The 16,828-nt window shown below is 36.7% G+C and overlaps 3 protein-coding genes across 3 annotated transcripts; 1 reads left to right on the top strand and 2 right to left on the bottom strand.

The window, feature by feature from the left end:
- Positions 1 to 1,191: 1,191 nt before the first annotated feature.
- Positions 1,192 to 1,823, bottom strand: LOC111803697 (zinc finger protein 7-like). The gene has a single exon (XM_023688222.1). It carries the CDS (start codon positions 1,821 to 1,823, stop codon positions 1,281 to 1,283), a length of 543 nt encoding a protein of 180 aa, XP_023543990.1. The 3' UTR covers positions 1,192 to 1,280.
- A 2,494-nt stretch (positions 1,824 to 4,317) lies between these two features.
- Positions 4,318 to 6,451, top strand: LOC111803286 (pentatricopeptide repeat-containing protein ELI1, chloroplastic). Its single transcript, XM_023687616.1, has one exon. It carries the CDS (start codon positions 4,409 to 4,411, stop codon positions 6,326 to 6,328), a length of 1,920 nt encoding a protein of 639 aa, XP_023543384.1. The 5' UTR covers positions 4,318 to 4,408; the 3' UTR covers positions 6,329 to 6,451.
- Positions 6,452 to 6,709: 258 nt separating this feature from the next.
- On the bottom strand, positions 6,710 to 16,813 carry LOC111803663 (WD40 repeat-containing protein HOS15-like). Its single transcript, XM_023688171.1, has 14 exons — positions 16,543 to 16,813; positions 14,651 to 14,796; positions 14,142 to 14,547; positions 13,485 to 13,579; positions 13,292 to 13,338; positions 12,685 to 12,835; positions 11,694 to 11,757; positions 8,403 to 8,561; positions 8,200 to 8,321; positions 7,913 to 7,987; positions 7,638 to 7,691; positions 7,485 to 7,558; positions 7,322 to 7,396; positions 6,710 to 7,202 (listed from the first exon to the last, which is right to left on the bottom strand). The coding sequence occupies exons 1-14, from the start codon at positions 16,601 to 16,603 to the stop codon at positions 6,983 to 6,985; spliced, it is 1,749 nt and encodes a 582-aa protein (XP_023543939.1). The 5' UTR covers positions 16,604 to 16,813; the 3' UTR covers positions 6,710 to 6,982.
- Positions 16,814 to 16,828: the final 15 nt, after the last annotated feature.

Here is a 16,828-nt window from a genome sequence, read left to right as displayed (position 1 = left end):
TAATATGGTATAAGAGCTATGCCCTAAATTTCGTCGTGCCAATAGGTTGGTAAATCTTCAAATGTTCGAACAAAGGACTCCAAAAGAAAAGGAGTCGAGCTTCGATTAAGGGAAGGTGTTGGATATTCATCTAACATACCCTAATATATATTTTGAAGCATAAATATTCAAAGCAATTTAGTGGGCCGACCTGTTGTCGAAGAATTGTAGGACAACGTTAGTGAATATTAGAGAAGTCAAAGAAGGGTTTTGATGGTTGCAACAAAGACTTAATTGAGATTATTAATTTGGCGTTGAAATAATGGCAAAAAATGGTGGCTTTTTAATGGACATTTAAAGCAACAAAAAAAAAAGTCTCGACAATTAAAATTTAATATTAATTTAAAATAGCCTCTACTGGATTTATTAATTAATTAGTAATTCCATTATCTCTTGCACTTACATTAATTAATTATTATTAGGGAACATATTCCTTTAATTTTTGCTCTCTTGTCGCTCACATTAATATGGATTAGATCAAACCCTTCATTTTTCCTTTTCATTACCACTAAACCATCATTTTAAAATCTAATTTATATATCATAATGTTTTTATTATATATATATATATATATATATATATATATATATATATATATATATATTACGTGTCAATTTGTATAGTTCAACTAACTAATTTAAGCATACGAGGACACATGAAGTAAAGAAACTAACCCTATTGTGTTGTATACAATCAGTAACGACAAGGCCCATTACAAGGGAACATAAGCCCAATGTTTCCGTTTTGTTGGACTTTAAGGTGGTCGGTCATTCTTCAATTAATTGGGCTTATCTTCCCTTGTAATGGGCCTTTAACATTGGGCTTATCTTCAATTTTGATTGATAATTAAAAATTAAAAATTTTCTTATAATAAAAGTTGAAGAAATGTTTGTTGGAATTATTCGATTCTTGCTAAAATTAAATCATGGAAGGAATATGTTTTTACATGTGATGTAAGAAACTAAAAGAAAAGCTCAAACACCAAGTTTCTTATTTTAAAAGTTTAATATAATAAAGCATATAAACCTTTAATTCGAGAGTATATTACACTAGAATGAATGAATTGAAGTGTTTAGATGAGAATTTGAATGTCGGACCTCGAGAGAGAAGAACCGTTGATGTAATGATTTATGTTTATTTGCATTGATGAGGTAGAAGCAAGAATTAAATTTTTTTTAAAAATGAGTAAAAATTTACATTAAAACAAGTGAGGTTGATTTTTTGGTGTGTGGGTGCGGTGATCATAGTCGAAGGTTCAAGTCTAGGTGGTTCATGGATGATCCTTGTTTCTTAAATCGGAAGCTTCCAGGCCAAGTGGAATCGGAAGCTTCCATGGCATGATCTTCCCTTCTCAAAGGTGTTGGCAATGGCGTTTTTTGAATCCCAGCACCTTGTGTGGGGTTATGGGGAAGGGAATGGGGTGTGATACCAAGGGAAGCAACTGCGTAGTTGAGAGAAGCAGCCATTGTAGAGAGCATGATGGTGGTCCTGGGATCGGAGTGGTGGTGCCTTTTGGCGGCTCCTCTTTCTCTCTTGTGGGCGTTTTGATGGCCTCCCAACGCTTGTGAACTGTAGAACTTCTTCATGCAGTAGTTGCAGGAGAACAGCCTGTCCTCGCCACGGTTGGCGAGCTTGGCTTTGGTGTCCGTGGAGGGCTGCCCCTCGGGTGTGCAGAGGCCTAAGCTCAACAATTGGCCCAAGTTGTGATCTGGGTGGCAGTGGATGGGCGCCCCATTTGAGTCATATTTGTTGGGGAAACTCATGGAAGAAGGTGATGGCTGCATTGTATGGGTGTGGGAGTTTAATATAAATATAAATGGGGAAGGAAGTAAGAATCCGATGAGGGAGGGAGGGAGTGAGTTACAAGTGGAGTTGTATTATTGTTCGCTTACCTTTAAACAATAAAAGCTAAGAAAGAGAAGCTGTGTACTGTCAATTCAATTATGTACACCTCTAACAGACAAACATTCCACATTCTAATGTTTCATTGTCACTCTTTAATCCATTATTCTCTCTCTCTCTCTCTCTCATTAAACTATCCTACGTTGTTCCATAATGTATTTGTCTCAGAAATTGAGTTAAGTAATGTATTCATATTTAACTAAAATTTCTTAAAGGATCCATTTTTAAAATCGTATCAAATTCGCATTAAATTTAGAAGTTTAAGCTTTATACTAAGAAAAACTTAATATGATCTCATACTTTGAACTTATGATCCCTTGCTTTTTGTCAAGATGACTTGTTTTAATGCTACAACGAAGTGTTGGATTAAAATATTTTCAAGATATCGTCTTGAGTTATTTGAGTACATTTTCTAAATACATAAATGGTTAGATACATGAATTTCTAGGTGCATGGCATGATCTAGTACATGAATAGTATGTATACATGTACTCATTTGTAAAGCTGTCTTTAAAGAAAGTACATAAAGGTATCATTTTTCTCATTTGTAACCAAACATTTCAAGCAAGAAAGAGAGTTACTTAAAAGAACAATTTTTTCTTTCATGTGTTCTTAAGTTTTATAAAGAAACGAATTGTAAGATCTCAAATCGGTTAGAGAGGAGAATGAAACATTTCTTTATAAGGGTGTGGTAACTTCTCCCTCGTAGACGCGTTTTAAAACTTTAAGGGGAGTCCAGAAGAAAAAGTCTAAAGAGAATAATATTTGTTAGCGGTGGGTTTGAGCTATTATAAATAGTATCAAAGCTAGACACTAGATAGTGTGCCAACGAGGACGTTGGGCTCTAAAGGGGAGTGGATTGTGAGATCTCATCACGGTTGGAGAGGGGAACGAAACATTCCTTAGAACTGTGTGGAAACTTCTTACTAACAAACGCGTTTTAAAATCATGAGGCTGACTTGATATGTAACAGGCAGAAACATACAATATTTGTTTACGGGTGACTTAAGTTAAGGAGGAAAGAGAAAGAGAACAGTTTTGATACGTTCTTATTATGAGAAAACTATTAATTAGAGGACCCTCCATGGAAATGGTAGGAATTGTGAATAGTTCTGTTCCTTCTTTTCATTTCCTGTTTTGGGGATGTCAATGGTGACAAAACATAGAGATGCAAGAGAATGGAGGGGATGTCTTGTCCAATTGTACAGCTAGGTGCCCTGAGGTTGTCATGTCCACATTTTCCAACTGGCTTTGAGTGTTTCCATGTTGTGAATTTGGCAAGCATATGAGAGAAAGTGAAAGAGACCAATGGAGACGACAACACATATTTGTGTTTGGGCAATGAAAGAAGATTCGATGCCAAACTTACTTTTCTTTTAGGATGATTTGGTTTCATATCTCTCGATCTATGTCCTCTAATATTCCAAACAAAAACAATTCTAAGCTTGTATGAGAATTCATTTGTTTATAATACTTTAAGCATATCTTTGTATTGTAGCCTAAGTTGTCACCATAATGACAATTTGAATCTTTGTTCTAAAGATTCTTCTTCTTCACTCTTTGTTTGTAGCTTCAACTTCTGGTACTTTCACAATTGAAGAGAAGTTGAAGTACTTTTGATAAGACTAAGAATAAGCAGTGTAGGATAAGGATTAAAATGTTGGAAACAAAAGCATCCAATGTCTCTGGAATACCTTAAAAGAATATCCAAATGAGTGATTATCAAATGTTGGGCTTGTTGCATTATATTCCACTAATTAAAGGGTATAGAATATTGGATTATACTTCGTGCACTAATTTTTCTTGTTCAATTCTGTGTTGCTATCACATAATTGCATATGGTTCTTGAAAACAGGATACTTTTAAGTTCTCTATATTCATATTCTAAATGGCTAAGAATTTCAAAGCTTGCTACTTTGGTAGGGTACTTGAATGAAAAGCGGAAATTCTCAAGAACCCAGACATTCCTTCCTGTTTTGCCTTCATGATATCTTACTTGAAGCTCATTCCATGATGCTAATATTAAGCCCTTCCCAACCAACTTTAACTCCCTTTTAAACTCTTTTGTATACATAAATTACATCAACATACATGCTCAAATGAGGAAAAAGACGTTTAATACGTCTACAAACAAAAACATGCAACGATTTCATATGCTCTCACGTGTAGAAAGGCACAAATAATTGTTAAAGTGAGAAGACACATGAAAATTAAAAATTTTGTGTCTAATCGAATAATCTCTGTTATCTGAAATTGTATTTTTTTATTTAATTGAATTTTTCTTTTGACCATGTTTCCAATCACTTATTTATTGGATTAAAATAAAAAAATTATTGTTTAAAGTGAAAAAAAAAATCCAAAATTGAAACATTTATCCTCTTCCGTTCGGTATTTGGGTTAATTTATGCCATTTCTGTGTGTCCCATGAATTTCCATGGCGCCAAGTGCTTGAGTTAACACCGAAAGGATGACATCTTCCTTTCTCACAGCTTCACCTGCATCACCGCCGCCAATTTTCACCACCAACTGTTCCTCTGTCTTGCGATCTTCTTGTTCCACCGCCAGAACCTCTGATCGTTTCCAACAGGTAGAAAGTTTTGCCTTGCTAATTGATAAATCGAAATCCGTCGACCGCCTGCTTCAAATCCACGCTTCTGTTCTCCGCCACGGACTTTACCACAACCCCATCTTAAATTTCAAGCTCCAACGCTCGTACGCCGCTCTCGGACGCCTTGATTACTCGGTAGCCGTTTTTAACACCTCCGATGAACCCAATGTCTTTTCGTTTAGTGCAATTATTCATAGCCACGTACAATGTGGATTATTTGACCGAGCTCTCAATTATTATTTGAAAATGCTAAACGGTGGTGTGGAGCCCAATGTTTTCACCTTCTCCTCGGTCTTGAAATCCTGCTCGCTCGAACTCGGAAAGGTCCTCCATTGCCAAGCAATAAAGTTCGGGTTCGATTCTGATTTGTATGTCAGGACGGGACTGGTCGATGTATACGCGAGGGGGGGCGATGTCGTGTGCGCCCGCCAGCTGTTTGATAAAATGTCTGAGAGAAGCTTGGTTTCTCTAACGGCCATGCTTACTTGCTACGTGAAGCTGGGGGAGCTTGGCGAGGCACGGGCCTTGTTTGACGGGATGAAAGAGAGGGATGTGGTTTGTTGGAATGTGATGATTGGTGGGTACGCGCAGAATGGTGTTCCCAATGAGTCATTGAAGCTTTTCAGGCGAATGTTGATGGCGAAAGTCATGCCCAATGAAGTAACAGTTCTGGCTGTTCTTTCGGCTTGTGGGCAGCTTGGGGCCCTCGAATCTGGAAGGTGGGTTCATTCGTATATTGAGAATAAGGGCATTCAGATGAATGTTCATGTGGGCACCGCACTGGTTGATATGTATAGCAAATGTGGTAGTTTGGAAGATGCACGGTTGGTATTTGATCAGATTCGGGATAAGGATGTGGTCGCTTGGAATTCGATGATTGTTGGTTATGCCATGCACGGATTCAGCCAACATGCATTAAAGTTGTTCGAGGAAATGTCTGAGATCGGATACCAGCCAACTGATATCACTTTCATCGGCATTTTGAGTGCCTGCAGCCATGGCGGCTTGGTGGAGGAGGGAAGGAGTTACTTCAGATTGATGAGAGATAAATACCGAATTGAACCTAAGGTCGAGCACTATGGATGTATAGTTAATCTTCTAGGACGTGCGGGACATCTTGAAGAAGCATATGAACTCGTGAAAAACATGAGAGTTGCAGCTGACCCTGTTATCTGGGGAACATTGCTCGGGTCTTGTAGACTTCATGGTGACATAAAATTGGGAGAGGAAATTGCAGAGTTTCTTGTTGACCAGAAGCTTGCAAATTCAGGGACGTATGTTCTTCTTTCCAATATATATGCTGCAACAGGCAATTGGGAAGGGGTTTCGAAGATGAGGACGTTGATGAAAGAGCATGGCATTGAAAAGGAGCCTGGTTGCAGCTCAATTGAAGTTAACAACAAGGTGCATGAGTTCCTTGCTGGGGAGAGGAAACATCCCAAAAGCAAAGAAATATATGTGATGTTGAATGAGATAAATAGCTGGCTCAAAGCTCACAGATACACGCCACAGACCGATGTCGTTTTACATGATCTCGGGGAGGAACAAAAGGAACGATCACTCGAAGTTCATAGTGAGAAGCTTGCTGTTGCCTTTGGGCTTATCAGTACTCAACCAGGCACCACCATCAAGATTGTGAAGAACCTCCGAGTTTGTTCAGATTGCCATGCTGTAATGAAGTTGATATCAAAAATCACTGGACGTAAGATTGTAATGAGGGACCGGAATCGGTTCCATCACTTCGAAGATGGATTATGTTCTTGTGGAGGTTACTGGTGAAAGGAGATGATTTGTGAACAGTGCTATAATCCACCAGGATTTTGTGACAAATTATTAGCGTTAATGTAAGATGTGCTTATCAAATATCATAAACTGAAATTCTCCCAGAATTTGGGATTTGAATTCAGTAGCTACTAGGTTAGAATATGGACAAGGGAACTCAATTCAGTTCCACCGAAAGAGCAAAACTCTATACACAGTGAGATTCCGACGCATCAATATCTGGAAATATGGAACTTTATGAATCAAGTGCAGCTTTCATTTTAAAATATGGAGGAATTGATGGAGACCGGTAAAGCAATCCTAAACAAACATAGTGTTGCAAAACAATGATTAGCTAAGAAGTTCAAACTACAGTTAAAAATGCTGTACACAAGTCAATGAAACAATCCTAACAAACACACTCTTGCAATACAACAATAAACCAAGAATTGCTAACCAGAGTTACAAATGCTGTACACAAGTTCGTTGAAACATTGTTGAAGTTGGGACTGTTAACAATGTAGTGACAATTACATAGAACGGTACAAATTGACGTGAAAAGGTAGCTTTAAGGTCTAGGTTAGAGAACATCGCCCTCCACCGGATAGAAGTTCTCTCACATCAAAATAGAAAAAAGAAAAACAGCTAATCCTATTAGAATTTCTCAGAATCTCACATTCTAAAATCTAAGACACAAACAGTGTTGTTGGCAAAACAGGCAGCAATTTTATCACCTTCTTTATTCCAGCAGACTTCAAATATACCCCCGTTACCCGTATATGTCCTAACAATCTTGCCTTCCTTCAGTGACCATATGTGCATTGATTTGTCAAGAGATCCGCTGGCCAAGTACTCACCATTTGGACTGAATGCAACAGAATATACAGGTTCCCTGGTGATTCAACCAATAGAATTAGTAGACAAGTCTAAAATTCTGGAAGAATCGGTATACTAAAATAAAACTTCATTGCTAAAAGAATCTTAAACATATTTGACAATCAAGTATGGTACCTATGTCCATTTAAACTGTAGATGAGTTTCCCGAGTTCTACATCCCACAGCTTCACTGTTGAATCAAATGATGCACTATAAACAGGCAAACAAAGAGATCAGTCGCATGAATAAATTATCACAGGTTAGAAAAGAGAGAGCATCAATCAACACAGGTAATCACCTAGCCAACACTAACTGCTGGTTCGGATTGTTTGTACCCGGTCCAGTGGGACTCCATCTTATGGTGTATATTTCCTGAAAATAAAACGCTGAGGTTGTAGTCTAAATGGAAGAGAAATATAAATTCAAGCACATGAAATTGGATCACAAGTACCTTGGAATGTTCCCTCAGATCGTAAACATACTTGTCCTGCTTCATACTCCATATCTGTAACAAACAAGATATAAGCATAGCATGTAACAAACAAGTGACATGTGTAAAGCACATCCTTTTTAAAATTTCAAAAAAAAAAAAAAAAAAAAACACAATTGTAAAGCACATCCTTTTATTGCTTCAGTTTTCATTTCAAAATTAAAACCAAAGAAAATCTAAAATTCAACCCAGATTTTAGTTGTAACAGAGCCACAAAATTGGAGAATATAAATAACCTTAGCTGTGATATCATCAGAACACGAAGCCAACAGTGATCCTGTGGGATCCCATTTGACACAGTTCACTTCGCCCTGCAAAGTTACAAAACAAAATTAGATAGAAGGAAGGACTTTAGCTACCCATGCAACTTGCATACTTTCAAAACTCGAAACAAAATTAGAAAACTACATTGACCTCAATAATGAATTTGCACCCAAGTCAATCAGATTCATAACTCACAATTCAAGTAGATAACAACTGGCAATACCAAACATTTAAAAAAGGGAAGGGAGAAAAAAAGGACCTGATGCCCTGCAAATGTTTTGATAGGACGAGTCTCTCCAATCTTGCAGACATAGATCATATTGTCTGTGGAACTTGTTGCAAAGGATACATTGTTGCGCCAATCAACATCAAGCGTTGGACCTAAACGTAAAAACAGAATCATTATGGCAAACTTTTAGCAAGAATTCATTTCCTTCAGCAACATTCAAAGTAGTATGCAACCTGAATGAAATTCAAACTGTTGCTTCCATTCCTCTGCCTTCACATCCCAAACAATAGCAGTTTTGTCACAGCTTCCAGTGAGAAGATAATCACCTTTCTTGTTCCACTTTAGAGAAAATATGGGACCTTTGTGCTTACTTAATGTGCTCCTTAAATCACCTAGAGCATACATAGAAAGTAGTTCAGCCATAATGAAGTACACAGAGAACTCAGGGCAATAAAGTTCAATAAAGGGAAAAAAAATTATTTCAAATAGGTGTGTGCTGCATTAGGGGTTGTCTTAGTACTCATTTCTTTTTGTTATCAAAACTTCTTTGGTGTGTATACAAAACGTTTATGTCTGAGGCAGGGAGATCCTCTTTACAGGTAGTAGTGGATAGTTCTTTAGTCAGTTAGCTCAAATAGTGATCAAGGTCTTGATTGAGAGTTACAAAAGTCAGTAGTTTGGTAGATGCCATTTGCTCTTTCAATAGTTAGGTGGATGAAGACTCTGTTAAGGAAATAGTTAAGACATCTTGGCAATTGTTTTGGGTGATATGTGAAGGATAATTTTATGAAATTATTAAGTCTCTATTCGTCTAGTTTGTAATCCACACACTAACATGCTAAAGGGATCTTACAGCTGAATGACAGCTCACGGAGGAGCTGTTGGAAACTGTATTCACATCAAAAGAATGAGTACAAAGTGTAGCATCCTTCCAACCTCTCCCAGAACTTTCACCCATCCCCTTTATCTATGCTTACATCACAACTTTTATGACTACATCAGAACAATCATTTGGTGTTCATCTATGTTTCCTTTCCATAGTTTGTTGATCTCTTACTGCAGAAACTTAAGATAATCCAAGATCACATCTCTTTCTTACAAGTTGTAACTAGTCCACTGAAGGAATGGATGAAAGAAACTGCCCATGCCAAACCAGAGTTGGGCAGGACTTCGGTGGTGTCATGATATAAGGTTTGTACCAACATGTCACTTAAGTTACCCATTTATCCCACATTTACCAGAAGATGATATTTTTGGTTTCAGAGCAACCCAAACATTTTCTGTTGCAATTTTTTATTCCATTTCCTCATAGTGCCCAACCATCCTCATACTAAGAATAGTGATACAGCTACCTGATTCAAGAGGTAAAAAGTCCTCCACCCCCTCAAGTTTGTTCCTAGTAATAGTGTCACTCCTCAACAGACCCTTTCTCCCTTATAACGGTCTAGCTTGACCCTAATAATCCTCTATTTTTCTCCCAAGATAGCTTTAAATCAGCAGCCAAGATATCGACAATGAAGTCATGGGTCTCACACCATTACCACTTTCCATAAAGCATACCCTTTAACAATATTGTGTGAGGCAGAGTAAAGTTTATGACAAGGTTAACGATAATTAAGGTACCTCCAGCAACACTTCTTTGCCTATGTTCCTTGTTCCTCCATCAACATCTTCTATTTCTTCCAATACCTACAGAATCTCCAACCTTCCTCTCAAATTGAGTGGTTCTTAAGTGCTTGTATGGCGTGTCTCTATTGGCATTAAGCCCAAGTTGCACCCCAATCAAATTGGTCATCTTAGTTGATAGGGACATGTCCTTGTTGCCATGTATTGAATCTGTCTAGGAGCTAGAGTAGGTCCTTAAAGTTTTCTTGAAGTCCACATTATTAATTTGATTGTCCCTAATTTCAAGTATGATTGGGTTTGGTTGCAAAAAATTGGTTCTCTTGCAAATCAGTTTGTAATTCAATGATGAACAACCAAATTCTGGCCCAACAAGATCTTTGATGTTTGATGCATGAATTTGCTAATCGCTGCTTGTATTTCCTTTTTATGCTAAATGCCAATTTCCTATTAAGTTTTATTGCAGCTGGCCTCTAATTCAAGAACTATTTGTATCTACTCAAGTAGGGTATAAAGCACAAACTACTAGACTTTGGAAGCCTTCGGTTGGTCAATGGTCATGCCAGGTATCATCCATGAATTTCTTGTCTCAATGTCTGTGGGACACACATCCTTTCGAACAGAATGAGGGGCAAAAATAAGGCCTTCTTGTAGAACCTATGGTGTGAAAGGAACAATCTCATCTTCAACGATTTAACTTCTCCCCTTGACCATCTTATATATATTATTATTATTATTAAGTTTCTTTACTATGTTTTTTAATGAAGAAACCAACTTTCATTGAGAAAAAATGAAACACAAGGACACGGACTGTTTAAAGACTATATCCTTACTTCTGTAGTCAATACCATGAGTGGATGGAATTTTACATTTTTTTATTTTTTTTTTTATTTTTTTTGTTAATTTCAATCCATCGACTAAATAGTGAATCAGGTTTCCTTCTATAAAAAAAAAAATGTATTATACATTGACAGTTATCAAATGCTTCGACTAAAATGTTTCATCATCGGTAATACTTTTCTTAATGAAAATTAGCATGTGTACACTAGATTATATATGAGCATTCAGGCCAATTTGTACGTTGTTAAACTATGCTCATAGGACAACTATCTAACTCAATTACATTTGGTTGCTAAGAAAACTCGAGCATATTAAATTCTGGGTATGTGGATATCATGGCTTCAAATCATTCACTCTAAAACTTTATTATTTACATTGATCATTATTGATCACTAGGTCATCCCATGGTAGTTAACACCCACCCGATTATGTGTGTGAGATTCTTCTCTTAATGAAAATTAGCAGGTGAACACTAGAATATATATACGAGTGTTCAGGCCAATTCGTACATTGTCTAACTATTCTCATAAGATAATAGCCTAACTCTATTACATTTAGTTGCTAAGGGAACTCGAGAATATTAAATCCTAGTGAATGGACAATATGCCTTGAACTCATTCCCTCTAAGACTTTATTATTTATATTGGTCTTTATTGACCAATAGGTTAGTCAATGGCTGGCTTGTGTGTGTAGGGTTTAGATGTTGAAATTTATACAAATTCTTGATTTTGGATTTCTTTAAACCAAATATTATTATAAGATACAAGATCAGGTTTGGATTTCTTCAACTTCTTGTGTTATATATGTTATCCTTTCTTTGATCTTATATTTTAAATATAAACGTTCTAGTTTAACATCTATTTATGTTCATATCCTCCATTTATTAAAACAAGTCAAAATATGTTCATGTCCTAATTTCTCAGAATATGGCATGCTGATGTGTTTGTGAAATTTGGCAGATTTGATGTTCGTGTTCGTAATTCTTGGTTGCGGATGTATCTTATTTATGCTTCACCTTCTCAAGGAAAAATTCTAAGTACCAAATTTATTACAGAGCTTACCGTTGGTGCTCCAAATTCTAGCTTGTCCATCATATGAACCAGTAGCCAGCAGGGTCCCATCTCCCTACAGGAAGGAAAAAAAGCTAAAGGTTTATGATTAGGAGAATAAAGCCGCACGTATTCCTATTTAGCAGTTGATGCAAACCTAAATACACAATTTTGCACATTTCTACAAAATATCAAACTTAAGAAATTAAGGAACTTTGTGAATTGTCACACAACAATCTAAGAATAAAAAATCATATAAATATAGCACTCAGAATAAAGAAATGGCATGAACATGAGACATCATCCTCTCTTTTTTTTTTCTTTTCTTTCTTTCTTTCTGTTTTTTTTTTTTNGCGGAGGGGGGTTCTCATTTGCATATTGGATACAATAACCATCACTTGGCATCCAATCCCGCCCAGGGCAACCCACAAAGGGAGTATAAAAAGAACGAGAACAGCCAGCCTAACTGTGCTTACTTCCAATATAGCCACCAGTCCATAAACAAATTCCCTCAACGAGAGATCCGCAATTTGCATTTTGCAAAGCTAAATAAGCAAACAAGCATCCCCCTCAGTATCACAAGGGAAAAGCCCAAAATGTCGTTTAATTCTTTTTTAAGGCTGAAGCATAATTTTGCAAAACACACGCAACATCAAAAATCTGAGGACAAAATGGGTTGGCACTAATTCATCTCCATAATACCAAATACATTGTAGTTTATTGGGAAATAGATAACACGAGATAAAATCTACAACATGAAAGTAAATGAAGCAAACATTACTTTAAAGTAACTACAGAAAGGTAAACGAAGCCAATCTGCAAAATGAAACAGTAAATGAAGCAAACACAACCACTCCACCAATCTCACAGAAGAAGATATTTTAAAAGATAATAAAGACGAAATGATATCCTATTATTAGCATCCTGCGACAGTTTTAGATGTGAGAGCTCATCAATAGCAAGCACCTGTAAACAATATTTTAAAATGTTAAAAAAAACTTACATTCCAATCTAGTGTAGTAACATCTTTGCTCTTCTCGTTAGTTCTACCCTTAACATGCTTCAACACTAAGACATTTAAAGGACCAATTTGAGCTCCAGACCTATTGCTACCATCTGCTATTGTCCAAATGCGTGCTGTTGAATCTCCAGAACTGTAATTGAAGTAAGAATCTGAAAATGTATACATAAAGGATATAGAAACCTCGGGATCAAAAGACAACCATAATATACATTTCTTGCTAATCTAGGAGGATGGAGACATGTCAGACTATACAAAGATTTCCAATATACATTCTGTATAAGTATCCTTTTTCCAGTTACACTTGAGACGTACAACATTAATGCTAGGTACAAAATCGTGATTGCTCAGGTACACAATAAAGCACACGATATCATCCCACGCAACTATTGCAATTAAATGAAAGATTCCAATTGGCGTAAGCAAGAGTGAACTAATACTGATAAACCATAAAACTTCATGTGGAGGTACAAAGGCTAAAAAAATAACGTGATCAAAATAACAAGAGATATTAACATGTAAGCCCTTAATATTTACAAGCCAAAACCAATTCAAATATTTCTTGTGTATCAAAAAAAGGGTGGCTTACCCTGATGCAAGAAGAGAACCTGTTGGATTCCATGCACAAGCACAAACCTAGATGTGGAAAGCAACATATCGTCACATAGGATACAGCTGGAATAGAAAAAATTGGGGATAAGGGAGAATATAAAATATCAAACAATTCTTTTGAGGAAAGAAAGATTATAGAATAAATGAAGAAGTCTGAGAAATGTTCCCACCTCAGAAGTATGTCCTTGCAAAATTGTCACATCAGAACTAGAAATTTCACAGGACTGAGATGTTGAGGTCGTAGATATATCCATTGGTTCTGGTCCTACGAATAAAATAGTGATGCACAGGTTCAATCATCAAAAAGTTGTATACTTTTATGTTTGTCTGTGGAAAGAGCTCAGATCATTGGTGATGAGGGGGAACTACAGAACCCATCCTCTGCTGAGGCAACAAAACAAACAAAAAACAGTTCCACTAGAAAGTAGTTTTTTTTTTTTTTTTTTTTTTTTTTTTTTTNAAAAGTCAAACTTTCATGGAGAAAAAGTGAAATAATTTGCATACAAACGAACAAGCCCACAAAATCCACTAGAGAGTAATTTAAAGTATCCATTCACTTTTAACATTCTTGCGATTTCATATGAATTCACGGATCAAATTAATAATGCCAACCAAATGTAACAAACATACATAAGGACTAAATTATCCGCCAAGAAAATGATATGTATTAAGTCAAACAGTTCAAAGAAAACCTGATAGTATCTGAAAAACACAATAGAGAAAAAGGCAATGGTATGTACAGACATACTATGAAAAGAAAACAACATATAATGGTAATTTTCAAGGATACAAACATGGGCTAAAGAAAGACACTGAGGAAACGATACCTCCAAAAACTCCATTCTCTCCTTGGTTTGCATGAACCTTTTCATCTTGATCCATAACCATATCTTTATCTGTGAAGTCCTCATGATGCTTTTCTCGCTCCTTGTCCTTTTCTATTTTATCTCTATCCCTATCATGCTCCTTATCCCTTTCCAATCTTTCTTTCTCCCTTTCAAGTCGCTCCTTCTCTCTTGCACGCCCACGTTCAACTTCAATTTCACGTCGTTCCTTCTCTCTTACACGTCCCCGTTCAATTTCAAGTTCTTTATCTAAATCTTTATCTTTCTCTTTATCTTTTGGTAAACTCTTCTTTTTATCTTTGATTATTTGACGCAATTCATGGACATCTTTTGTAATAAGGTCCAAAGGCTGTAGGAATGAAAAATCTTCATCTAGATCTGTGTCATTCTGACAAGATTAACACAAAAGTTTCTCAGGTTGCAGCCTGCATAGATTTTAAATAGATACAAGCATACAAAGATAGGAGAGAAAAGAAGTATATTGTGCTAACATTACTCAAGTTAGCTTCCATCTCCAAATACTGAAGCCCTTTCTGTACAACAGTAACTAGAGCACCAGGTGGAACCAAATTGCCATCAATAGGACACTTGTTAATGCCAGCTTCATATCCTAAAGCAAAGGCTGAATGTATGAAACCTAAAAAGGAAATGGAGAACAAAAAGAAAATATTATAATTTATTTTCTTAGATATAAGATTGGTTAAAAAAATTAAAATGAACAGAAAATGAACTTTCAGAGAGAAACTAACAATCGGCTCGAGATTTTATATTTGCAAAAAAAAAAAAAAAAAAAAAAAAAAAAAAAAAAAAAAAAAAAAAAAAAAAAAAAAAANTTTAGAAGAAATTCATTTTTCAGGACTGAGACCTATATACCTCGACATTGTCAGAAAAAAGTTAATCGAAAGAAGTACAATCTAGAGAAACTAGGCACAGATGTTTCACCTAGATTAGAAGTATACAGAGAGGAAGGGTTCAGAATTGGACACTCTCAATGTTGGGGACCCTCAGAAGGTATTCTAATCCTATGGAGTCTCCAACAATTTCCAAGGTTGAAATTTTGTAATGTCTAGTGGAAGAATCTTTTTGAGGGGCCAAGGTAGGTGTTATATTCTAGATTCACTTCTAACCATTGCCCTAATACCCTTTCAACAAAGGTAGCCAAGTTGATTCCTTATTCTTTTAGATCCAAACATGTTTGATTCAGCACTTGGGTTCAAGCATTACCTTCCCATTGAGCAATCAACAAGAGACAAACGAAAACCAAGAAGGGCCTAGACTCTTGGGTCATCTAAGGTAAAACACCGGTAAGTCCTTATTTACACATCTTACCAACTCCCAGCATACATATCAGTCCTCTTTTAGACTGAACTCTAGAAGGTTTTAGTTTGAAAGTAGGTCAGATTCTTTCTGTGGATTGTGACTCAAGCAAGCACATATCTGAGGCTTGATCGCATGCTTTGAATCTGTTTGTTTGTTGAGAGGATTTGGTAGTGGTTTTTTCAATCTTATAGAGTGACTTCTTTCCCTGATCATACTTGTTCTAGAGTGAAGGAGGAAATTTCCTATCACCCTCCCATCCCTTTTGTGGAATATGAAGGGCCCTCTGTCAATCCCCTTTTGTTGCTATTATTTTGAACATCCATTTAGCACAAAGATGGTATTCGACAGATCTAGAGAACACCCAAGAGGACGTTTAAACTGTTCCTCACTTCAGTGCTTAGATTTAAACTTAGGGTTCTAATCGTTTCAGAGGTAAAGTTAAGCATGACAGACGAGAGCTTACTTGGTCATCCACGGTCTAAATTCAAGTACACTTCAAAGTAATTGCTGTGTATGAAAATGAAAACGCATTTACTTAGATTCTAGTTTTTCCTTTCAATGAAAGGGAATGACAAAGCCAAAATTCGTAAACCCGGTTACCCAGACTATTGTCATTGTTCGCGCCAAGCAAAAAAAATGGCAGGGGCGCCAGGCTCTTAGCCGTAGATAGTGCATCACTCGCGTATGCAAAGCCTAACCTACTCTAGAACTCACTTATTAACACCACATCAAAATACCGAAAACCCTAACAGAACCACACACAATGTAAAAAAAATGAAGAAGAAGAAAGAAACAGAAAGCTCAAGTAAACCAAACCGACCAGAGTTGCATTGATCTAAAAATTTCGATTACACGAACACTAAATTTCTAGCCCTAGATAGCTCAAAAACCAATCCTTGCTGCTACGTTTCTAAATTAAAAAAAAAAAATTAAAAAAATTAAGCTCAACATTTCCTTCTGTAATGAAAGCGAATAGCAGAAAATTCCTCATCTATCCAAACAGATGAAAAGATACCAAACCAAACTAGAAAAAGTTAGAAGGAGCTAGAAAGGCGAAAACCACCTGATTCCTGAAGGTACCGAAAGACGAGGTAATTCAATTCGACGGAAGTGATGGACGTCATGGCAGCAGAAGGCCGGCAGGGAGGCCGGAGAGGGGTTAAACGATCATGCGGGCGAGGTGGAGAGATTTCCAGTAGAGGTCAGTTGGAGGGAAGAATGAAACGGAAACCCGCTTTATGTTAACGGGAATGGGAGAGCCGGTGAAACTGCAGCTTTGAGGCTTCCAGGGTGCCGAATAAGTCGTAGAGAGAAAGAAACCCACGGTCACTTTAACGAGAACCGTCAAT

This window comes from Cucurbita pepo, chromosome LG10 (assembly GCF_002806865.2).
Source record: "Cucurbita pepo subsp. pepo cultivar mu-cu-16 chromosome LG10, ASM280686v2, whole genome shotgun sequence".
Taxonomy (NCBI): Eukaryota; Viridiplantae; Streptophyta; class Magnoliopsida; order Cucurbitales; family Cucurbitaceae; genus Cucurbita; species Cucurbita pepo.
The sequence above is the reverse complement of the archived record's forward strand: the minus strand, read 5'-3'. Positions and strand labels throughout refer to the sequence as shown.

Bases quoted from the DNA above. Each gene is read 5' to 3' on its own strand.
- LOC111803663 (XM_023688171.1), bottom strand. From the start codon at position 16,603: ATGACGTCCATCACTTCCGTCGAATTGAATTACCTCGTCTTTCGGTAC. The intron at 14,548-14,650 runs GTTAGCACAATA...TAATCTTGTCAG, and splicing joins TGGAAGCTAACTTGAGTAAT to AATGACACAGATCTAGATGA. The intron at 8,562-11,693 runs GTAAGCTCTGTA...TGTATGCTCTAG, and splicing joins TAGAATTTGGAGCACCAACG to GTGATTTAAGGAGCACATTA.
- LOC111803697 (XM_023688222.1), bottom strand. From the start codon at position 1,823: ATGCAGCCATCACCTTCTTCCATGAGTTTCCCCAACAAATATGACTCA.
- LOC111803286 (XM_023687616.1), top strand. From the start codon at position 4,409: ATGACATCTTCCTTTCTCACAGCTTCACCTGCATCACCGCCGCCAATT.